At 37.6% G+C, this 25,317-nt stretch overlaps 1 protein-coding gene across 6 annotated transcripts in view; it reads left to right on the top strand.

Annotated features, from left to right (window-relative positions):
- PAK3 (p21 (RAC1) activated kinase 3) overlaps positions 1-25,317 on the top strand; it is a 361,927-nt gene that overhangs the window by 248,804 nt on the left and 87,806 nt on the right. For 3 of the 6 annotated variants that reach the window (XM_006082231.3, XM_023756794.1, XM_023756800.1), the window contains 3 exons: positions 10,569-10,669; positions 16,201-16,354; positions 19,544-19,581. In XM_006082231.3, coding sequence (XP_006082293.1) covers positions 10,569-10,669; positions 16,201-16,354; positions 19,544-19,581 — 293 coding nt within the window. Of the gene's footprint in view, positions 1-10,568; positions 10,670-13,346; positions 13,410-14,993; positions 15,039-16,200; positions 16,355-19,543; positions 19,582-25,317 lie in introns of all 6 variants that reach the window. The other 3 variants (XM_023756774.1, XM_023756787.1, XM_023756777.1) reach the window with 3 other exon arrangements.

Genomic DNA, 25,317 nt, shown 5'->3' with positions numbered 1-25,317 from the left:
CTAATATCATTTATTAGGAAAAGTGGTGGTTGCCATCCATAGGAAGTGGATCACCCATTAAAATACGTCTATATCCTTCCAAAATGACTTTCCCTGAGCAAAGTCCAGAAATACTGAGATGATAAACAGGCATTTAATATGACAGATCTCTAACCAGCCTTCCTCACTGCCCCTGCTAGAAATGGCCCCTATATCTGCACAAGTGGTTTGGCTTCAGGAACATATAACACAGTATAGATTGCACATAAGCATGGGGAGTGAGAACAAATAGGGAGGAGAGGGGGAAGGGATTTTAGTATCAAGGTAGGGAAAAGGGCACCTCCCAAGAGAGCTTCAACATCAACAACTCCAGCACAAATCTTCTAACAAAATATTTTAATAGACCTCCTTTACCTCAAAGGACTTCATGGAAGATCATTGGTTAGAAACCTATGTGCAACCAGCCAATGCATAAATCAGAGCTGCATGCTGAATTTGAGCAGATCTAGTTTAATAGCTATCTCAGTTTAAAAATCAGAAAAAATAAAAGTGGATGTTAATATAGGCTAACCTGGAACATGTTTTATAATTCACTCAGAAAGGATTTTTGCCTGCTTTTTATGTGCCTAGCTCTGTGCTGAGTGTTGTCGGGGATACTACAGATAAGACAAGCTTCCTTGTCCTAAGGTAGTTTTCAATCTAGTGGCAGGAATCAGACATGCCCAGTTTATAGGAAATGCCCAGTAGGTAGAGGCAACAGAGTTAGTGGCAGATAGGTCCTCCCCATTCCACTCCCACCATTTATTTTTCTCCTCAGCCTGCATGATAGCAACCATTTTGAAGCCTGCTATGTGTACCTAGAAGTACATAGCTACCTGGCTTGTCCTTGAGGAAACACCTTTTCTATCATATCATCCATCTGTTCAAAAAACTTTCCCAGTAAATTCTCCATTGCTATCTTCAATTGCATCTTCCTTGCTGATTCCCAAGGCCATACCCTATCTATTCACCATTCTGTCTTCTCACTTCCTCATCAATATGCTATACACATTTCTCTCTCATCTTACCTCCATCAGTAAGCACTCACTGTCCCCACAAGTTTCTATGATCTCCTTTTGACATGCTACAGCATTTATACTCTATTCTTCCCATATTAGCACCTTATTTTCTTTGATCTGGTATTATAAATTTCTATTTTTTATTTGCTTAGCTTATTTCTCCAGTTAGATCACAAGTTTATAATATTGAATTCCTAATGAGTTATTCAGCCTAATCTGTCACTATACTGATCCTCAATTCTTTGTATACTTGTTAACTGACCAGTGACTGATTCAAAGGAAAGGAACCTAGAACAGTAGCAGGAAGGAGCTTGGTCGTTAGAGCCAAGGTTGTGAAATGCCTGCTTCTTAGAACTAGGTAGCATCTGTGCTTTTTTCCTTTGGAAAAATTATTTCTGTATTTCAAAAATGTTCTATATAATATTTTGCTTTTAGCTTTGTGTATAAATGTCTCTTTTTAAATTATGGCATATACTGTGGGTTTGCATGCTTCCAATTTATTTTTTAAAAATTATCATCGTTCTGTGTTTTCAGGCTAAATTTATGTGGGAAAGCATTTCTCCATGTCTGTCCTCTGTCATTCCTTTTCTTTTCTTGCATGCTCTGTTTTCAAGGAGCTAGAAAGTTTTCTTACAGAATAATTCTGGATGTGACCAATGTGACATTCAATAAGAAGGCCCAACAAAACTTCCAGAAATTTTAGGGGAAGATGACAAGTGGAAGTCCTACAACAAGGAAGACTCAGGTGACAGTTTTCTAAAATGCTTTCAGAAGACAAGTATAGCATAATCCAGGGATTTCATCTTGGGGAGAATTGTTTTGCTGTACCTTGAACCCTGCCCATCTGTGTTGCCAATATATGGTTTTGACCCCAAAGTGGCACCTGGGAAGAGATGTGCCTGATGAGTACAGAGTCATCCCCACTGTTGGAGAAAAACAGCAATAATGCCATCAACAACAACTTCAACTATAGCAACCACTCTAAAATATATCCTCCCACCCCCGAGCCTTCTTTGAGAACCTGTATCATTGTCTCCTCATCTACCAACACATAATGGCAAATATGCATGACCTGTCTCCATGTATTGGGTCTCATTTCATATACTGAAGATCATTTACCCATTCATTTGTTCATTTGCTTATTCATTAAATATTTATTGAATCAGGTACTGTTCTAAATAGATGTTGGGGTACATAGGTGAATCAGTTCCTGCCTTTAAGAAACTGATAGCCTAGTGAGGGATACAGACAAGTCAATGAATGATTAGAGTCTATCATGGTGAGTATAAAATAGAAGTGAGCACTGAAGAGGGGCATTTATTCAAACCTGAGGTTGAGGAGATGGGCAATTAAGGAAGGTTTCCTGGAGGAGGTGACCACTGAACTGAAGTGAGTCTTAAAGAAAGAATAGAGCTATCCATGTAAGAGATGGGTGGCATTTCAGACATAAGGAACATTATAAAGGCAGTAGGCATGTCACACTATTAGCTGAGGTTTTATGGATACAATTACAAATAGTTCAGAATAGCTAGTGCATAGAGTGATAATGGGAGAGGGGTAGATAGGGAGCTGTGGAAGTAAATTAGGTACTGGATCCTGGAGAACTTATTTATGACATACTGAGGGCTTTGAATTTGATTCTGAAAGCAATGGGGAAACATTTGAGGCAGGGAAATTATATCATTTTGTGTGTCAAAATATCACTTTAGTCACAGGAGAAAAATGGATTTGGGAGAAGAGAGATGGAAGGAGACAAGTCAGACTGTTGGAATCATGCAGGTGAGAAATGGCAGTGGCCTGGCTAAGGGCCAGTATCTATGAATAGGAGAGGAAAATACAGTGGGAATTCTTTAGGAGGAAGAATTAATAGAACTAGAACTAAGCAACTATTCAGAAAGCAGGAGGGGAAGCTGGAGGATGGTGAGGTAGAAAACACAGGAGGAGTTGTAGTTCTTGTTTTAAGTGAGGAAAGGCAGTGGAGAATAGTTTACTTTTAGAGTGAGGGCCCTATGAGACACCCAAATAGAGGTATTCAGTAGGCAGTTAATTCCTTGGGATCAGGGTACAGCAGAAAGGTCAGGGTTGAAGGTGCATATGGGGAGTCACTAGTGTAGATAGTAATTGAAACCATACAAGCACATGAGGTGACCTAAGGGAGAAAAGTGTGATAATAAGAAGAGATGAAGACCTATGACAGCTCCTGGGGAATACTATTTAAAGAGTTGATAGATGACCCAGAAATATTGGAATAGACTTTAGAAAAGTGTTGCATGAAAGAAGATATAGAAGAATTAATTTCATGAGGTTTATGTTCATAAATGTCAGTTTTGACTGAGAGGTTATTGTTGGTAAGGACTGAAAAGTAGCCATTTTCAGTGACCTCAGGGGCTCAGTGGTTTGAGGAGTGAGGGCTAAGGAAGTCTAGATTGCCATTTCAAGGTGTTTATAGAAGGAGAGGCTGAGAGACTACTACAGTTAGAGAGAGCTGTGAGGTGACAGAAGGTTTTAATTTTTAAGTACAAAAGAGATCTCAGCATGTCTTTTAAGCCAAATAGGAGTGTCAGTATAAGGGGAGAGATAGAAGATATAATGAGAAATAAGAGAAGTGAGAGGGACTGGTATCTAGACACCAGTGGAAGGATAAACCTTACACAGAAGGATGGGACTCTGCTTCCAGTGAAATGTGAGATAAATGAAAAGACTGGGAGAGAGAGGGAAGTCAAAAGAGCTCAAAACTAATGTCCTCCATTTTTATCTTAGAAGTAGAAGGAATTCCATATGCTGAAAGAGAGAAGAGGGTGAAGCAAAAGTTTGACTGGAGTGATAAAATTCTGGAATATTCAATAAGAAAAGTGGGAACTGAAATTGGCAAGGGGAAAGAAGAATATTGCCAAGCACCATTTATGAGCCAACTGTTATCTGTGAACACCAATATACATAATTGTATGGTTTTTCCCCAACAACTTTCTGTAGCTTTAATATGGAAGTGGAGGTTTTGTGGTTGGATTCTGTCAGAGTATGGTTTTGAAGGACAATTGCAAGAGAAAGTCAAAGAGCAAGAATTTCCAGGGCAGTGGCTTAATAGCAATTTAAATGATGGGACATAGAGTCTGGACCAGGAGGAAGCTGAGAAATTGGTTAAAAATGTAGGCATACAGGAACTGGAGGTTTTGTTGAGATCAAAGAACAGGTAAAATAGAGTAAGGGCTTGAGAGAGTGAGAAGGTTAGCAGGATGGGAAGATGGGCTCAGAGAATGAGATGACAGGGTTGAATATTTCAGAGAAAGGGTTATTCTAGATAATGAAAAGGCGTGGGGTAGTTGTGATTCTCCACTCAGTCTGAAAATCATGTATGGAGCTTAAAATATTATTTGCCCAGGTTCTGCACCCAGGAATCCTGATATAGTAGATTCTGGGTGGGGCCTAGACATTGATATTTTATGGAATTGTACAAGTCATGCTGATGTGCAACCCTGGTTGAGAGTCACTGGTTTAAAAGATGGTCATGAAAATGGATTGTATATGTGGAAGGGTGGTCCAGTTCATTAGAGTTTATGGAAGTCAAGGAGTTAAAAGGAAAGAGTGTGAACGAGATATCCATTTATATATTACATTTCACAAAGTGATGGCAGCATTGAGTGCAGGAATGAAAACTAGAAAACAAAGTTCTCAATGGATAAGGGGACTTGGCCAAGAGAACTAAGTGGGAATAACCTCACAGAGGGGGTCTTGTGGGCAAGTGCAGTAGTACTGATTCAAATACACATTATGTAAAAAATAGGGAAATTCTGTCCTTTCCCACCCCCTTAGGCCTAAGGACTTAGGATAGGGAAGAATGAGCAGCACCTATCAGAAATATTTGTGGAAGGGGTAGCTTCAGTTGTTGTTTTCAACCCCAGCTGCTTAATGGAAATACCTGAGGAGCTTTAAAAATGAAAGGTGCTTGGGTCTAGCACAGACTAACTGAATCTGAATCTCTGGGGGTGGGGTTTTGACATCTCTCTCTTTTGAAGCTTCCCAGATAAGAATGATGCACAGTGAAATTTGAGAACTTAAGGCAGGAAGTGAAGAGAGTATATAAAGAACAGGTTGAGCTCTGGCAGGTTTGGCTTAATGGACAGAACATCAAGACTGCGGACCAAAGGGGCCTGGGTTCCATTCCAGTCAAGGGCACGTACCTAGGTTGCAGGCTAATCCTGGCCTGGGCTCTGGTCAGGGCACATGCAGGAAGCAACCAATCGATGTGTTTCTCTCACACCAATATTTCTCTCTGTCTTTCCCTCTCTCTTCCACTCTCTCGAAAAATCAATGGAAAAATAGCCTCAGGTGAGGATTAAAAAAATAAAATAAGAGATTGAAGGTGTAGGGGAATTTGTAATGGAAAAAGCTCTAGCCACTGGAGGAAGTATGGAACACTGTGGTGGACCATATGGGAGATGACTGGTATCTAGAGGGGCTTTTCTTTCTTTCAAAAGTAGTAAGATGAAGAAAAGTGTCAGCATGAGAGACAAGAAAGATTAGCTGTTCCTTGGAGTTAAAATCAGAACTCATGTACACCTAGAGCAGAGGTTCTCAACCTTCCTAATGCTGCGACCCTTTAATACAGTTCCTCATGTTGTGGTGACCCCCAATTTCATTGTTACAAATTGAACATAATTAAAGCATAGTGATTAATCACAAAAACAATATGTAATTATATATGTGTTTTCTGATGGTCTTAGGTGACCCCTGTGAAAGGGTCGTTCAACCCCCAAAGAGGTCTCGACCCACAGGTTGAGAACCGCTGACCTAGAGGGTCCCAAAGCCAAATGCTCTTTGCAGTTTGTAGTCTAGTCAGCAATTTGTGGCCTTCGTTCTAGATTCCAATAGAATATGCATGGTATGCTTTCAAAAATAATACTCACTTGGTCTTCTGCTCTCTACAATCATCAACACAGATGATCAGGCTGAGTCTTATTATCCCAAGGTTCAGGTTAGGTTAAATCTTGACAGAAATGACCAATGCTCACAGAATTTTCTGAAGGAGATACAGACATCTTAGTGTTGCTAAAAAGAAAAAAAGTTTTCATCTAAGCTCCAATTCAATCACTATACATTTACTGAAGACTAGGGCTCAAATGTGTCAACTTTTTAAAATGCGATTGAATAAAAAAAAAATAATGTAGCTATTAAGAGCTTCAGTTCTATAGCCACAGTTGGTACCTCTTTTAAAATCCTGATTCTGACACCTGCCAGCTATATAACCTGGGTATGTGGTTTAATCTCACTGAGTGATTTCCTCATCTATGAAAATAATAATATGGTCTACCTTATAAGATTTTGGTGATTAAATGAGATAACCTTAGAAGCACTTTGCACATGGTGAATGTTTCAGAAATGCTAGGGAATGTGAGCCTGAATAAGATACAATGGCTGCTGTCAAATATGTCAAAATTTAGCTAGAGAAATAGGTATATAAAGAAGGAAAAACCATCTAGTGTTCATAAATGTCAAGCTCAGAGTATACACTGGATAGTCCATGGGAGCATGAATAGAAGGGCATTTAACTTTGTCTTCGGACTGAAGACAGGAACATACTTGCTACAGGAGAGGAAGCCCAAGAGGGTGTCTTCAAGAATAAAGACTAATGGAAGTTATCTACACAAACCAAAGCGGAAATGGTAAAAAGTAAGCATTTCCAGGCCTTGACCTAGCATGTGTAAAAGCTTGGCAGTAAGAGAATGCTAGCAGGATATGGATGAAAATAGTGAAAGGGATAAAGAAGTACAAATTTCCAGTTATAAAAATAGTCATGGAGGTGTAAATTATAGCATAGGGAATATCTTTAATAATATTGCAATAAATATTATTCTAAGTGGGTTCTAGACTTACCGCACTTTGTAAGGTATATAAATGTCTAATCACTATGTTATACACCTGAAAGTAATACAGTATTGAAAAATAAATTTTAAAAAAGAGAACACCAGCAGTTTAGGGAGCATGAAATGGGTATGGGACACTGGGGACCATGGCAAGAATAAACAATGGAGAGGGATGAAGGCAGATCATGCAGGCCTTTGGATCACATGCTAAGAAGCATGGGTAATGGGAATCCATTTAAGGGTCTTTAAAAAGGCAAGAATGCAGTGAGATTATTATATTTCAAAAGATTACTCTGGCCCAGCATAATAAATTGCAGGGAGCAAAATTAGAGAGATTAAGACCAGGTGAGTAGTGCTGGTACATTGTACCAAAATAATGGTTCGTGGGGATAAGAAAGAAGATGGGTTTAAGATGAGTTTGGGATATAGATAGAACTTGGTGACAAACTAAGATAGAATTAAAGTAGGATCAAAGAAGCTCCCAAATTTATGGTTTGGACAGTTGGGCCAGTGCTGGATTACCCAATAGCCAGAGTAAGCATGTGCTTAATCAGGTGTACCCAAAATGTGGAAACATTGATTTGGGGTATATTTTTTTAAAAGACTTAATCATTATAGTAATATCAGAACTCTTTAGATTTCTTTACTTTTTAATGCTTTAGTATTGTTTTTATTTAAATTAAATGTCAGAGAGGGGGTGATCCTAATCTTTTCATTACTTAGAACCTCCCAAAGGAGAAGGAGTATAAGGCCTTAATCCTTCTCTGATCTGGGTGGTTAGTGGTATCATTTCACTAAAACATGGACAATGGAGAAAAAGCAAGTTTTGGCTCCCTGTGTCTTTTATGCTTAGCCCTTGAGCAATGGGAATGGCATGATTAGGCTGGTAAGGGACTGACAGTCAGGCAGCCTTCAAGGGAGATACCATTAAGGCAGTTCACATAGCTCAGATCAAATGGAGTATTTATGTCTAAATCAATATGCTTCAAATGTGCAGCCAATACTAATGGAGAAATAGGGAGAACTTATTTTCTGGCAAGAGAGATGATGAATGCAAGTTGATATAATAATTGGAGTTATAGATTAAGCTATGGGCTCTTAACCTGGAGTTCAGGAAAATTGTGAACTTATAAAATTACATTCAAAATTGTGTATGTATGTATGTATGTATGTATAGTGCATTTTTGTGGGCAGAAGTTCTATAGCTTCAGATTGTTCAGAGTGGTCTTTGACCCCCAAAAGATCACCAACCACCAGGAGTAGATTTACTATGAAGTAAATAAAGCTTCTTCTTCAGAGTTTTTCACTTGCCTGGGACCCTTCTAAGCCCCTAGGAGGAGCCCTAGTAATTTTTTTTAATTTTAATTTTTTTGCTTAGAGGATGCATTCCTTTTAAATTATATAAAGTGTCTGGTTCCACAAAAGATGGATGTATCCCCTGCCAGCCATAGAATAGGGAATTATGTAATATTATTTAATATCCAGAAGTGGATGCCATCCCAGAGAAATGAATGTACAGAAAAGATTGTAAAAGGCCAAAGAGTGCACTAATGCAGAAGGAGAAGCAATGCCAATTAAATAAAGAATTGTCACTGAAGGAGGAGGAGACTGAGAGCACATTGTCAAAGAAGTAGAAAGAGAGATGGTTAGCCATGTCCAACATGAATGGGAGATCAGGAAAAATAAAAATAAGGAAATGATTACATGAGTAGCTAGGACACCTTCAAGGAAGTGGCAAGAACAGAAAGTTGGTTGTTCTATTTTTGCCTTTCTGAACAAGTAAAAATGGTAGTTGAATAAGTGTAAATGGTAGCTATAGTCCATAAACATTCAAGAAGATGAAAGTACCAACAGAAAACTCTAAACTTCACTATTCAGTTAAGATACGGTCATCAATAAAGTATGCTCACTGCCCAGGCAGGTGTGACTCAGTTGGTTGAGCATCGTCCCATGCTCAGAGAGATCGCCAGTTAGGTTCAGGACAGTGCACATTCCCTGGTTGCTGGCTTGATCCCCAGTAAGGGGCATGCAGGAGGCAGCTGATCAGTTTCTCTCACATTGATGTTTCTCTCTCTCCCTCTCCTTTTCTCTTTCTCTAAAATCAATAAAAATATATTTTAAAAAATAAAATAGTCTCACTGTAACATTGAGATCTATACTGAAGTTAAGTTAGATGGTACATATGTACTTTTCAAAATGGGTCCTAAATGTGTTCCATGGTCAGGCAAAGGCTTTGAGTGACCCTTGTCCAGCTCCTAATCCTGTATCCTAATCCTCTCAGTACTTGAATTTCCATATTTCTGCCCCATATCTCTGTCCCCTGACAGGCGATATGGACCAGTCAGAGAGGGCAGAAAGAGAAAAGAAGCCATAAGAATGACATTCAAAACTAAAAGGCTTTGAATTTAAAATTATACTAGGTAACCCGCAAAAGTAGTAATTCATTTATGGTTAATTAAATGTCTGAAATTCAGACCAAGGAAACATCTATTTGAATCAGGATGTTCTAATTGACCACCCTGGCACATCTGAAGTTGATTGAGCATACAGATTCATACTGACTGGCCCAGTATTAGGAGTGTGAGTATTATTTTTTGAGGGTGAATTTCAGCCTTACCAGAGAAACATGCTCAAATCTGCTTATATGTCTATTATGGAAGCTACTAGATATCATTTTACAATATTTTCACACTAACTTCTCTGGGATCACTTTCAAGATGGACTGATTTCATTACAGTTCCCAAGTTAATTTCTTCAGTGATTGTATTTTTAAAGGCTTTTGGCTTATCTATTGATTTCATGTTTATAATTGTCATTATGAAAAAATCTGCTACTTGAGGACAATGATTTTGAATGGCTAATAGGACAGAATATAACAGGGACATGGAAAATAGCTGCAAACTAGAATGACTAAACCAAAATAAAATAAAATAAAATAAAATAAAATAAAATAAAATGAATGACTAAACCAAGGAAGTGGTTTGAGGTTTCTAAGAACTAAATAAAATTAATTCAGTAAAAAGCAGTAAATTTTTTTTACTAGCAAAATTATAGGTAGGAAATGATTAAAAACATTTCTAATGATAAAGAAAGATTTGTAATATTATTGATTTGCAATATTATTCGTGTTGAAAGAAGATCAAGAGTCTATTAAGACATGCTTTATAATGTAAACATGTAAATGAAAGATGCGCTAGCTACTTTATAATTAACTATGGTTAACATGGAAGCAATTCATAACACCTTTATAGATAGCATAAGCAATTTTCTTTTCTATTATTTTTCTTCTAATGGTAAGCCTTGGCTTGACTTGAGTGTAATGAATTTATTCTTTAGTAAGCAGTATTTGATTCAACAAAGCCAGTTAAACACAATAACCTAGATACCTGGTGGTTACATCATTAGACTGGTAGAGGACATAAATGAGTTTGAGTGCAGATTTTGTTTGGATTGGATTTTGGAAATTTAAATTTTTTAGACATAATAACTTTTGTCCAATTGCCAGCCACTTCTGCAAATAAAATTATAATTTCTGTAGCTAAGTATTGTTAAAATTGTGTTCAAAGCAACTGTCTTTCAAATTTTTAACTGTTTTAGATTAATCTAATTGTACAACTTTTGAATCCAAAACTGTATCCCAAATAAATGCATGTTAACATTTTGCCTTTAGCCAATAAGAAGAAAGAGAAAGAACGCCCAGAGATCTCTCTTCCTTCAGACTTTGAACATACGATTCATGTGGGGTTTGATGCAGTCACTGGGGAATTCACTGTAAGTAAGCTTATTTTGTTTTGTAAGCCATGAAAAAATCCTTTATTATAATAGGATTTTATAATAAATCAAGAATTTCCATGTGCCAAAATGTCAGACTTGAAGTTTTTGATGGAAAGAATATTGGCAAAATAATTTTGTCCACCTTAACAAAAAAGTTTGATGGCTGTATAGTCTTCAACTTGATTGAAAATACTAATTTACCATTGCATAGAAGAGGTAATCCTAGTAGTTAGACCCTGCTTGATTATGCCTATTCTTTGTCATTTGAAGTTAATCAGAGAATCATCAACTAGACTTGGACAGTGAAGACAATCTTTCTGAATAATTCAGGCTTTACGTTGGAATCTGGATTAATCAGATCAGCTAACCACATACACTAACAGCAAACAAACAAACAAACAACTCTGCAAAATTGACCTGTTTTTCTCTTTGAATTTAAGAACATGCTTATTTTTAGGCTTAACAAGTATATTTTATAGACATTGAAAAAACAAATTCCATGCTTCAGGAAGGAATATTGATGGATATAATATTGTGTATGCTTTAGTGGTTATATATATACCACAATAAATACCAATAAGAATTTTCTAGAAAAACCCACATATCTATAGTGCTCAAATAGCACAGGATCTCAGATCAATGGCATTTTATACTTAAGATCTGACTAAATTTTTTTAGATGGAAGAAGGAAAAGATGTGGCTAGAAATATGTACCTGGAAGATAAACTATCTTTCCCACACTAGTAAGGAACTCAGTCACAATGTACATTCTGAGATGAGTAATTTTCAATGCATTCAAACAAAACATCTCTGATAGAACCATCACAATTGATTCATGGGTTCTTAAGCCAGAGTTAAATTTAGATATTAAATAATCTCCTTTTATGTAACATGATGGTTAGTGAATAGACTATTGTATGATTAAATGAAAGAGATGACAAATTAAGTTAATTCGAAGAAGCAGACCATATCTTTGATTGACAGCCAAATTATACTATTTTTTTCAATTCAGGAAGTAAGCAATATGAGAATGAAATGGAAATTGGGTAAACATCTTGAACTTAATGATGTGAGCTAATTATTTCTATGTTCTCAGTAGCAAGAAGAGAACATTAAGAAATACTGACATTGACAAATTTAAGATACTGATAGGATTTAACCAATTTTACTACTGGAGTCAGAGACATTATTCAAATGGCCTTGTGTTTGAGCCCAGCTTCTGTTCTTTACTATATGTGATAATATTCTCTCGGCTATACCTAGGAAATATATTATTGTCACCACTATGACCACCATCATCACCACCAAATAATATTTTTTATAATTTGAGCATGATAATATTATTTTTAAAAAGTCATAGAATGACTATTTTATTACATAAGTAACAGTAAAACACTTAAACTTTATAAGTTTTGTCTGATATCTCTTCCCTTTTTTATTTGATGAACTTTATTTTTCCAGTTTTTGACCTTTTCATGTTCCATGTGCGTTCCCTCTGCTTAAATTTCTCTTATGTTTTACTATCATTTTGTATTTTTCTTCCTTTTCCCTTTCTGATGTAAAAGTTTCCTCCTTCACCATTCTCACGTGACATTCTGTTTCCTTTCCAATTTTTTCCCCTAATTTTTACAACTTGCTTGAAATCTTATACAATCTATCTTTAGCTCTTTCTTGTTTCTTTATGGGTTCTCAATGGAAATGAAGGAAAGTAAATAATCATCATCTTGCTGACTGCAGTCAGCCAATTTCACTTGTCTATCAATTAGAACCCAGAGAACCAACCAGAGAGGGATAGAATGGGACATGTGGCAGGCAATCTTTTTCATTGTAAAGTAGAGTTTGATGCAACAGAACCAAACAAAACAAAAACCTGTCCCTTCCTACCAAAAACCCAATTTGAAATAAAGCAGTTGTTTGGATGCAGTTATCTGTTAGAAATCCATTTGAATATATTGATAAGACACAGGCTAAATTTGAAAATCTGATGCATTTTATTGTCATCTTGATCTTTTACAACTACTTGTCCACATATTATTTTTAAAGATGCCAAATTCTGCCTCTTTTTTTTTACCACCTTAACCTATTTTTTAAATTTACAAACTAAACATACAAAATGACAATAAACTTTAAAAAATAATTTTATTGGGCCCTGGCCAGGTAATTCAGTTGATTAGAACATCATCCCTATACACGAAGGTTGGGGGTTCGATCCCCACTAAGGGAACATACAAGAATCAACCAATGAATACATAAAGTGGAACAAAAAATCCATCTCTCTCTCTCTCTCTCTCTCTCTCTCTCTCTCTCTCTCAAATCAATCAATATATATTTTTTAAAAATCATTTCATTGGTAGGAATTAAAATTGGGTCCTAATTCCACAGTACCACTAATTCATTGTGTGCATAGCTAATTTGATTATTGCAGTTGTTTACATTGAATTTTGAGCAATATAGTCCAACTGTCTTACAAGGTATTGTTATTTTGAATATTTGGACACTGATTTGGTGTGTTGCTTGGTGATTATCCTATGGCTAATTGGCCCCTATAACCGTGTGCACCTGTTTATATACTTGGACCCTGATATTAAAATTACGTTGGGAGGTGAGATTTGGGGTATTGAATTATGACAAGTCCTTACCCTTTATATTGCCATTTTTGTCCCAAATACTTCAGAACTCCCCCTTCCAGACCTCTAGACCTGTGACGGTCGCTTCAAGTCAATCAGAGGGAAAAATGGTATGAGTGATATAAATTATCATTTCTTATGATAAGATAGATGCTTGGCCTGTTGTATCATGCTGCCATTCTCCTGGGCTATACTGGCCAATCCCCAGCTTGATGTACATCTAGTTGTTATTGTATATATGGCCAGGCATTTATACATGCTTCTGCTTCTGATGCTCTCACATCCAGGTCTCCATTAGCTGTCTAACTTTTGGGATTTGTACCTCAATTTGGAATAATGATATGGCTTTCTGATCATGTGCCTTTGTGGCATACATTCAAATTTGAGTGTCAGGTTTCATTGATTAACTGATTTATTTCAACTTAGAAAAGAAAATAGAAATTATGTCAGGAGTGTATTCATGTGGTAAGTAGAGTTATCTGGAGGATCTTCTGCAGTAGATAGCATTTTTTCCCTGTGGTCTAGTGATCACAAGACTATTTATCACAAAAGTTTAGAAGTGCCATGAGAATGTATAATAACTGCAAATATTTGAATGATTATGGTAATGATCATACTAGTGGTTATGTGCAATGCATACCTGGTTTTGTAACATTTAATAACTCCTTTAGCCATTACAGTATTAACCAAATGCTATTAATTGCACTTAGAATCAGAACTGGGATCATGCATGGGCTTCTGAGTTCAAATTTTTGGCTTAAGGCTTTAGCATCAAATTGCGTGATGAATGCATGTAAAAGTGTTGCTTCACTGTGCTTGGAGTAACCCCAAATGCTAGGAATCAAACCATATCCCAAATTAAATCAGTTGAGTCAAAGCATGTTTCTGTAGCATTGGACATATCTTTATTTTGAAAAAGTTGCTACCTTATATCTGATCTTATTTTATAGAAAGCAAGACTTCAGAATTGTAGAATTAAAATTGAAATTATTCCTGTATCGTTTGAAATGAATTGTTTTCCCTTTCCCTGGCCTAAATGTCTAAGAAATTCAAATACAGAGTCTGGCTGTGTAGGAAATCCTCCATCTAGTTTTCTCTAAGCCAGCCATGATTTTATCTACAAAATACAGAAGAATCACATCAATGAAAGTAAATGTTAAATTCACCATCACCCTATAGCCATACTTTGAATTTTCGTCACATACACACTTCCAATATGAATCTGAAAGTGATTAACTAGAATTGGAAACTGAAATTTATAAGTTCATCTCATGGCCATTGGCTACTTGTGATGGATCACCCGTTACAAAAACAACTTACAAATTATTAATTAAACTGTTCATAATGCCATCCTTCTTCCTTCCAAATTCATGTTTCTACCTTTTAGTAACTTCTTCAGTCCTTTAATGATAATTCTTATTAGTGTGTATTTATGGAGGAAGCATCTGGCCAAAAGTGAAATTATGCATCCAAACTTTGGAATATTGTTGTTTTCACTGTTTTTTAAATATATTGCACTATAGTCTGTCCTGCCCCTGATTTAGTTAATACCTCCCTATTTTTATAACCACCCCACTTTAGATGGGATTATCCCCACCCCATTCAGACCCATTGGTTTCATCTCCTCCCACCTTCTAAGTTGTCCCACATTCTGTTTTAACTTTCTTTTCTTTCTTTATTTACGTCCATTACAGCCAGATCTCTATGGCTCACAGATGTGCCCAGGGAAGCTCCCAGAGGTGCGTCACAGGCCCAAAAGAAGCTTGCATCAAAGTGCTTCTTTGAGATGTCATAGCACTGCAGCAGCAGGTTCATGTGTGTGCAGTAGAGTTGTTGCTTGGCTTATCTCACTTTTTTGTTGTCATTCCCAAACTCTGGAGGCCCACGTCACACATTGTTTTGCCGAGACTTCATAGGACAAAACCACCTAAATTGTATCTAAATGCACTTCAGGAGTAGTGTATCTGTTTTTCACTCCAAATTGCTCTTGGAAGTTGAATAATCATGAAATGGGGACATCTGTAGGCTGAACAACTAGGAAAGAATACTGATTGACTAATGCAAAACTAACCTCTCTATGTAATTTTTGCAATTCTCCATGTTTAGATTTCCAAATACTCCTTCCTCTTTGCTCTAAATGCTTCTGATTATTTCAAATTCTCACAAGGCTTTGGCATGGTTGTCACAGTCCCCAGGTTCTTCTATGTGGCCAGTGAATGGAGTGTGAAGGAGGGGATGAAGGGAGGAGCCGACAAAGCTGCAGGGAAAATGCCCAAAGCAGCATTAATGTTACTCTTTAGTATCTCAATGGTTATTGCTCCCCCACAATTCTGTTGTTGTTTCTTCTCAATCACCCTTTCTATTAAAGCTCTAGACCTCCCAAATTATATTTTATGATAAAAAAGTATGAATTGACTAAGGGTGAGGCTTTCCTTTTATTCTAAAAGATATTCTAATTACAACATGCTGAGAAACAGCTTATATTATTCACAGTAAAATAAAATCTATTGATCTGCACAATACTATGCAGTGCACAAATTTAGAGAAGTCTTGCTATGTCTGCCCTGAGTCACCAGAAAAAATAAGCTAAGCTGTGAACATCATTTCATGGATGAGCAGAGTTAATATGGAGGTGATTTTCATGCACTTTTTTTTTTCTATCACAGTCATACTCCCACCCACCCTTTTTAAGTTGGATCCTAATTTTACCTATGTGTTTTATTTAGAGAAGAGAATGATTGCATTATTAAGTTACTAACTTTAAATCTAGAGTGTAACTTCAGTTTTCCAAGTGAAATTCTACAGGTAGCATGGGCTTCTTGGTGAAGAACTTTACTGGACCAGAAAAATGTAGCTGCTGAATGTTCTGATATGCCATTCTTTGCCTTTGGTTGTCCACAGGGAATTCCTGAGCAATGGGCACGATTACTCCAAACCTCCAACATAACAAAACTGGAACAGAAGAAGAACCCACAAGCAGTTCTAGATGTTCTCAAATTCTATGATTCCAAAGAAACAGTCAACAACCAGAAATACATGAGCTTTACATCAGGAGGTAAGAGTAAATCTAGGATATCATAAAGTAAAAAAAATAATAATTCCAATCTCAGAGCTTCACGATTAGAATACCTGTATGGTATTTGAAGTCAGTTCTAGTTCCTTCTCTGAATGACTTCAAAAGAAGTAAACCAAATGATGAGTTGGAAGTTGAAGTTGATGTTAAGAGATTTACAGTGCTTGGATAATTTTAGAATTGAAATAAGGAAATTGTTCAGTGAAGCAGTAATTGTCAGTTTGAATCAGCAATCACAATTATTGTTTGGTTTCTTCACTGGCATGAAACTCAGTTACTCATGATCAGGCCTTGTGATGTGTCCATGAAGTGAGAAATGTATGGATCAAATCATGGTTTCTTGAAATGTGTTTTATTCTTTAGAATCATCTAATTGAACCATGAGAATGCAGTACAAATGTTGTGGCTGCCAGGTTATTTTTATCAGACTTCAAAATCAGACTTTAAAGAAGAAATCATGGTTTGCTATTTCTAAGAGATTGAAAGGCCATGAGTCTGCCAAATTTCAACTTCATTTGCTAGCTTATAGACCTGGCCTTTGTTTTAAGTTTTGATGTACAAATTTGCACTATAAGCAACTACAATACATATACCAAATGATACTTTTGCATTTTGAGAAATATTATCTGGGTTGCCTCTCAAGAGCAATTTCTTATTTAACATCCAAAGAAAGCAGAGAATACTATCATTAGTGTCCCACCTATAACGAACCCATATCTTTTGGCATTGTTTTTTTCTTTATTGATTAAGGTAATACATATGTGTCCTTATTCCCCCATTCCCCCCCTCACCCCACTCATGCCCTCACTCCCCTGGTGTCTGTGTCCATTGTTTAGGCTTATATGCATGCATACATATCCTTTGGTTGATCTCTCCCCCTTACCCTCACCCTCCCCTACCTTCCCTCTGAGGTTTGACAGTCTGATCGATGCTTCTCTGTCTCTGGATCTGTTTTTGTTCATCAGTTTATGTTGTTCGTTATATTCCACAAATGAGTGAGATCATGTGATATGTATCTTTCTCTGACTCGCTTATTTCGCTTAGCATAATGCTCTCCATTTCCAGGGCAAGCTTGATCTCTTCAACAATGGTACAAGAATACACTTGGTTTCTGATTTGGCCATATCAAATATCAAAGACCAAACTTAAAGACATATGGCAATTTTTATGCTCAATAGGATTCTTTTTAATGAGAAGATTAACTTCTGTTATCCAATGGCAAAAAACCTAAAAGAAGAAAAAAGCCATCAAGGAGAACTTTTTATGATATTTAGCTTATCACATGGAATAAAATATTTAAGAGATCCTGGTGACACATCAAAAAATGTTTAATGTGAAGAAATCTAGAGCTATGCTCTAAGTACACTGTAGAACCATAGGCTATGAGAACCAAAAATGCTTTCAAGAAATCATTTTAGTGTACCCATTAATACTTTTCAGATTCTAAAAATGTGTCTTTATTCCATGTTGCCACTGCTTTTTAACCCTTTTATTTTTGTGTTGAATTCTCTCAACTTACAAAGAATCAATCCTAAAAGTTATGTTAAAACTCAATAGTATCTGATTTATTGCACTATTCTGAGTTGAGTGAAGTGCCACCATATGTTTTCTGGATGCTCTAATGTCACAACTGACTAATAGGTTAGGGAGGGAAAGGAGGAGTAGGGGAGGGGAGGGGAGGGTAGAAGGGAGGAAGGGAAAGGGGGTAAAGGGAACGAGGAAGTGGTGTAAAAATTCTGGATATACACTGATTGTCCAGATTATTATGACCACCTGACGTTTGTAGGCAAATTAGCTATAATTTTGCGCTGAAGTTGCTAGAGGGCCAGACCATTATAAATAGGGAAGCAGGTTGTTTACCACGACAGTAGAAGTTATTTTTTTCTGAAGATATGGGTAGCAACTTCAGAGCAAAATTATAGCTAATTTGCCTACAAACGTCAGGTGGTCATAATAATCTGGCCACTCAGGGTATATGTACAGTAGTCCTCCCTTATCTGTGCTTTTGCTTTTTATAGTTTTAGTTATCCAGGGTTAACCATGGTACAAAAATATTAAATGGAAAAATTCAAAAATAAATTTTAAATTTTGTGCTGTTCTGAGTAATGAAATGAAATCTTGGGTGGTCCTGTTTCATCCCACCTGGAACATGAAACATTCTTTGTTTAGTGTGTCCATGCTGCACACGCTCCCCACCTGTTAGTCACTTAGTAGCCGTCTATGTTACCAGATCAGCTGTTGAGGTATTGTAGTGCTTGTGTTCAAGTAACCGTTATTTTACTTAATCTCCTCAAAGCACAAGAGTAGTAATGCTTGCAATTCAGATATTTCAAAGAAAATCCATAAAGTGATTTAACTGAAAAGTTGTCAACTTAATAGGGAAAGAAAACAACCATATGCTGAAGTTGCTAAGATCTATGGGAAGAATGAATCTTCTATTCATAATTGTGAAGAAGAAATCCATGCTAGTTTTTCTGTCACAACTCAAAATGCAAAAATTACAGCTACATTATGTGATAGGTACTTAGTTAAAATGGAAAAGGCATTAAATTTGTGGGTAGATGACATGAACAGAAAAACTGGGTTCCATAAATCCTCACTGAATGTCTTCCATAGTTTCTTGCAAGTGTGTCCAAATAACATATAATGAAACCAGTTTTACCATAGGCTAATTGATAAAAACAAGAGTTAAGTTTCTACAGCATCTCATCAACATTATAAGAAAACAATGTCTAAAGAAATAATGTTATTCCAGGACCTGCTGTGTGTGTGTGTGTGTGTGTGTGTGTGCGCGCGCACGTGCACAAGGTTTGGTATTATCTCAGGTTTCAGGCCTGAATATATCGATCCCCCACTTTGGGGGGACTACTGTATGGAATCATTGCAATCCAGGAGTAGGTAATCTTAATATTTCTCCATATAGATGAGAATCACTGGAGGCCTTCATTAAAGGTCTATAACATAATGTGGTGATAATATGTTGGTGATGTAAGGGTGTAAATTATAACAAAAAATGTCATTTTCATAATATCTATTTAATAATGAATTGGAGAACTCCCTTCTGGTCAAACACGTGAAGTTTTGTTTGTTTGTTTTTGTTTTTTTAAGTATCGTCTTTAAATAAGGCAGTCTTTATGAAACAAAGGTGACAGCTTTATCTTCACTTTTCAGATAAAAGTGCACATGGATACATAGCAGCCCATTCTTCGGTAAGTGAAACATTTAAAACAGTTTTCTGTAATCAGTGTTTCTGGTAGTCCAATAGAACACAATTGTGCATATCTAGTTTTTTATATATAGAATCTTTTAAAAATGGTTTTTAAAAGTATAATTTAGATACATACTGTATGATTCTACTTACATGAATTACCTAAAGTAATCAAAATCATAGAGACAGAAAATGGTTGCTAGGAGAGGTAGAAATGGGGAGTTATTGTTAACTAGAAGCCCAGTGCATGAAATTTGTGCACTGTGGGGGGGTCCCTCAGCCCGGCCTGCCCCCTCTCACAGACTGGGAGCCCTCAGGGGATGTCCTACTGACAGCTTAGTCCCGCTCCCCATGGAGAGGGGGCCTAAGCCACAGTCTGGCCTCCCTCTGTGGGAGATGACTAGGCTAATCAGGGGAAGGTGCCAGCCCCATCACCCCACTGCTGCTACCACTGCCGGCTGCCACAGCCACCAAGGTGTTTTCATCAACATGGACTCCAGTCCCTTCACCACGAAAAAATGACAAATTTCTTTAGGCATTTTCAAGATGTCTCTTTCATAGGATATGACATTTCTTTTTTTCTTTTGTTTTTATCCTCACCTGAGAATATGTTTCCATTGAATTTTAGAGAGCTTGGAAGAGAGAGGGAAAGACAGAGAGAAATATAAATGTGAGAAGGACACTTTGATTGGTTGCCTCCTGCATGAGCCCTGACCTGGGCTCCAGTCAGGGAGGAGCCTGCAACCTAGGTACATGCCCTTGATCAGAATCGAACCCGGACCCTGTGGTCGGCAGGCCAAGGCTCTATTCACTGAGCCAAACCAGCTAGGGAGGATATGACATTTCTTAGCCCCTCCAGCAGCAGACCTTAGTTTTTTCCTCCAGGAGTGTGGTGGAAAACCCTAGATCACCTTCATGGATTCTTATTACCCAAGTTATCAAGAACACTGCGAGTGGCGGCATACAGGGAGCTTAGCCAATGAGTGGTCAGAAAAAGTGTTTCCTCTGTAGTTCACACACAGAGGCCCTCCTGTGTTGTGTCCGCTGGGGTTGGGGCATGCTCTGAGCTCCACGGTGGCCGCCTGGAGCACACCCCCACCCCTGCATTGTTTCCGCTGGGCTGGGGGCATGCTGCCTGCCCAGATGCCCTCCCTCCTTCCACTGCCAGGGTGCAGAACGCTATGGGCACCACCACCTTTGTGACGGAGTGACATTTAATTTGCATATTACCCTTTTATTAGATTAGATGGGTACAGAGTTTTAATGCTACAAGATAAAAAGAGTTCTGGACATGGATGGTGGTGATGGTTGCACAACAATGTGAATACATTTGACACTACTGAACTATATACTTAAAAATGGTTACGATGTTAAATTTTATGTTATATATGTTTTACCACAATTAACAATAAAATTTAAAAAAAGAATTAAGGCCTTGGACATAGATATTTAGTCTTATTCCTCTTCTTAAAAGCTGAGAACTTTGGGAAAATGGCTTAGCTCCTCTGAGCCTCTCTTTCTTCAGCTTTAACTGGGTATACCCTACCTCCTAAAACTTGTGTGAATATTTAATGTGTTAATGCATATAATATACTTAGTATATTACCTAGCACACCCTATGTGATTATTAATTATAAGCTACTATTACTATTATTTTTTAGATGATAACAAGAGGAAAAACTTATTCTCTTCATAGACAAAGCTTGTGTGAGGCAATGGTACTTGTGTCTTACTCAGATTCTCCAAAGCACAACAGAATATAGCCCTCGTATTCTCACTGGTCATTTCCCCTTCTCATTTTTCTATTCCATGACAACTTATTGGGTCACACTGAAAACAGCATGTGAAGGAAGGTAATAGCAACATGGGAAAAATAAAAATGCCAACCTTCCATGATCAACACATAACTTATGCCCCTTGATTTAATTAATATCATTATTGTGTAATACTGACTAGGTATCCTGGCAAATAAATATTGTTATTTTTTGGTAAGTCAACTATTTAACACATCAATCTGCTAGGATGGTCTGTGTAGGAGTTTTATTTTGTAAACAGTTTATACTCCCTAAGAAATTGGTCTTTTTGAGCTTGCCTCTATTGGTTTTGCTTGTAGAATTAAAACTAAATCTATATAGTGACCAAAATATTTTGCATATCACCCTGATTAGCCAATGGGAAAGGTAGAGGTCGTATGCTAATTACCATGTTTCTCTTTTATTAGATAGGATTTTTATCAAATGCTTCCTTAAAATCACCAGGAAATCTGGAGCTTAGTTTAGTAAGGGAAAAAAGTATAAACATAAACAAGCTCAATGGCTGCTACATATTTATTGAAGATTGAGTTAGAAAATGGTTTATATAAAATGTGGCATTTAAGCTAGATCTTGAAAATCACATGGGATTTGGATCTGTGAAGATGGGGAAGGGCATTCTAAGCACTAGGAAAAGCATGGAAAAGGACGTGATAGTGAGGAGAACAAGGAGAGAAAGGGATGTAGGTTTGAATGAAGACTGAGATGCAAGAAAGGGAATCATCTATATGTATAAAAGCCTAATGACCAAACGACTGGAATGACCAGTAGACCAGTCACTATGACATGTACTGAGCAGCAAAGAGCAGAAGCTTAATGCAGGAGCTTCCCTCTGGTGGTCAGTGCACTCCCACAGCCAACCTCCCATGGCCAGCCAACCTCCCGCAGTCCCTCCCCTTGGTCAGCTGGCCCACCTGATGGCCCCAATCAGGAGGCCAACCGGCCAACCTCCCACGGCTCCTCCCTCCCCTGCTGGCCACCTCCCCTGACCCAGCCAACCTCCTGCAGCCCTGATGGGGACTGGGTGAGACTGTCCCAATTGGCCCTGATCGCCAGCCAGGCGGAGGAAACCCACCCGTGCACAAATTCGTGCTCCAGGCCTCTAGTAGGAAATAAGCCTTGAAAGTTAACTTGGAGCCAAATCATAGAGACCCTTAAATGGTATTCTTAGAGATATGGCTTTTTTCAGTGTATAGTGGAAAGGTTGAAGTTTTTTATATTTTATTTATTTATTTTTTTATAAAGTTTTGTTTTTTGGTTTTTTTAAAATATATTTCACTGATTCTCTACAGAGAGGAAGGGAGAGGGATAGAGAGTTAGAAACACCGATGAGAAAGAAACATCGATCAGCTGCCTCCTACACACCCCCCACTGGGGATGTGCCCACAACCAAGGCACATGCCCTTGACTGGAATCGAACCTAGGACCCTTCAGTCCGCAGGCTGATGCTCTATCCACTGCGCCAAACCTGTCAGGGCAAGGTTGAAGTTTTTTAGAACAAGAGTGTTAAATGATTAAAGCTTATGCTTTGAGAAGAGTAGTCTGACAGCAAATGTTCAGAATGAATTAAGGACAGAAGGTGAGACTGGATGAAAGGAGACCAGTTGAGGGAGTATTGCAATCCCCCAGGCCAGGCGTAATGAGGTCCTGAGTGAGATAGTGGCAGTAGGAATGGGGATCAAATTCAAATTTCCAAGATGGTTAGGTTAATGATTGGATGTTGGAGAAGAAGTTGAGGTCAAAGATGATTGCAGGCTTAAAATGATATGTGGTTGGCCAGAAATAGGGTGTCATCTTTCAGGAGTTGCAAATTTCTATGAGAAAATGCTGAGTTTCCTCTTGGACAGTTTGAGTTTGAAGGGCTGGCAAGACTTCAGGTGGACATATTTGATTAAACTGTTTGACTAAGGCTGTATTTTTATTGACTGAATGAACTGAATTAGACCCTTAAGTTCAGGTTAGATCATTTCTGTGGGACTCAGTTACTTAGGAATGGATAATTGCACCTTGTGTTCTCCTTATTATTCTAAGGCAGTGGTTCTCAACCTTCTGGCCCTTTAAATACAGTTCCTCATGTTGTGACCCAACCATAAAACTATTTTTGTTGCTGCTTCATAACTGTAATGTTGCTACTGTTATGAATCGTAATGTAAATATCTGATATGCAGGATGGTCTTAGGCTACCCCTGTGAAAGGGTCGTTCGACCGCCAAAGGGGTTGCAACCCACAGGTTGAGAACCACTGTTCTAAGGGGAGACTGCACTTTGCACTGCTTATTTTATTATTATTATTGATATTATTTTTTTATTAGAAACACTTCCAGTAGACCTAGCTATCATACAGTATCTGATTTAATGGGATTGACAGCCCTTTATAGACATAGCCTGAAGTGATCACAAGTCTTGGCATCCTCTAGTAGCCTTGGTGGGAATTAAAATAGAAGCACTGCTGTAGTCATTAAGTGTTTTTAAATATTGGGTATATAATTAATATTGAATTCAGTGATACTTCCCATAATCATATAACATCTGCTTTACTTCTCACTCTGGTAGCTTCTTTGATATTATTGTATTAAATGCTAAAAACTGTTCATGGACCTGCTCTTCAATTTGATGCTGCTTTTAAAATTTTATATTTTTATTATACTATAGAAGCCCATTGCACGAAGATTTGCGCAATAGGCCTTCTTTCCCCTGGCTGCCCGCACCAGTTTTCCTCCAGCATCTGGGACCCAGGCCTTTGGTCCAGCCACAGTGAGGCTTGGCTTCTCCACTGCGTCTGCAGCGGAGAAGCCAAGCCTCTTCAGTCTTCAATCTTCAGTCTTCAGTCTTCACTCTGGCCAGAGCCTTCAGTCTTTGCTCCACACCTGCACATGCAAATTAACTGCTTTGTTGGGTTAATTTGCATAGTCACACTGATTGGCTGGTGGGCATAGCGAAGTGACACCAATTTGCATGTTTATCTTTTATTAGTGTAGATTGAGAGTGACATAATGCATTTAGAATCCTGGGCCAGTATTCCAAGTGGAAAGTAATAGCAAAAATATAAATATGCCATGATTTGTGCCTAGAGAACCTGGATGTACACTTGACAGATAGTGCTTTTGATTTGCAGTACTGATTTACTTTGTCCATCTAGATTAGTGGTTCATTTACTTTATTGTGCATCAGAATTGCCTGGGGAGTTTGATAAAATGCAGATTTCAAGACTCTACTTTTCAGAGTAGTTCTGAAATGGAACCTTGATATCTGCATTTTAAACAAGCACTGAAAGTGGCCCAGACAACACCTTGCATTATCTAAAGTCTCCAAAGTCCTTAAATTTAATTCCTTTGACCTTTAAAAATTAAAATTTAAAAATTAACATATGTACATTTTTAAAAAATTAACTCAAAGAAAGAAGAGTTTTCTGAGGTAGTTTCTCTAGATGGTGTATTTACTCTCTAGAACAGGGTTTACAACTTGGAGTTTATGGATAGTATTCAGAAGATCTATGAACCCTTGAAATTATATGTAAGACATATGCCCTCACCCTGCTAGTGTCTGGGCATGTGCTGGGGGATGGGGGAGGCCGGGGGGAGGTCAATGGGGGAAAAAGAGACATATGTACCACTATTTGTAATTCTCTAAACAATAAAAAAAGAAATTATATGTAAGAGCATGTATATACTTGTCTTTGGCGGGGGGTGGGGAGGGAAGAATAGGCCAAACCCTTTGGAATTCTAAAAGACTACAGGACCCAATCCAGATGAAGAATTACCTCCCCTGACCCAATGAATGGCATAATGAGTGTCAAAAATACCTAATTTCAAAAAGACAAAAATATTTGCTATCCATATATCTTTATTTTTATAAGTTTAGACATAGACATAATAATTATCAGCCTGGAAGGAAAAGTATAGCAACATTATACCTTTGCCTCCCCAA

Source organism: Myotis lucifugus, unplaced genomic scaffold, assembly GCF_000147115.1.
Source record: "Myotis lucifugus unplaced genomic scaffold, Myoluc2.0 scaffold_2, whole genome shotgun sequence".
Taxonomy (NCBI): Eukaryota; Metazoa; Chordata; class Mammalia; order Chiroptera; family Vespertilionidae; genus Myotis; species Myotis lucifugus.
This window is presented reverse-complemented; position numbering and strand designations above follow the sequence as displayed.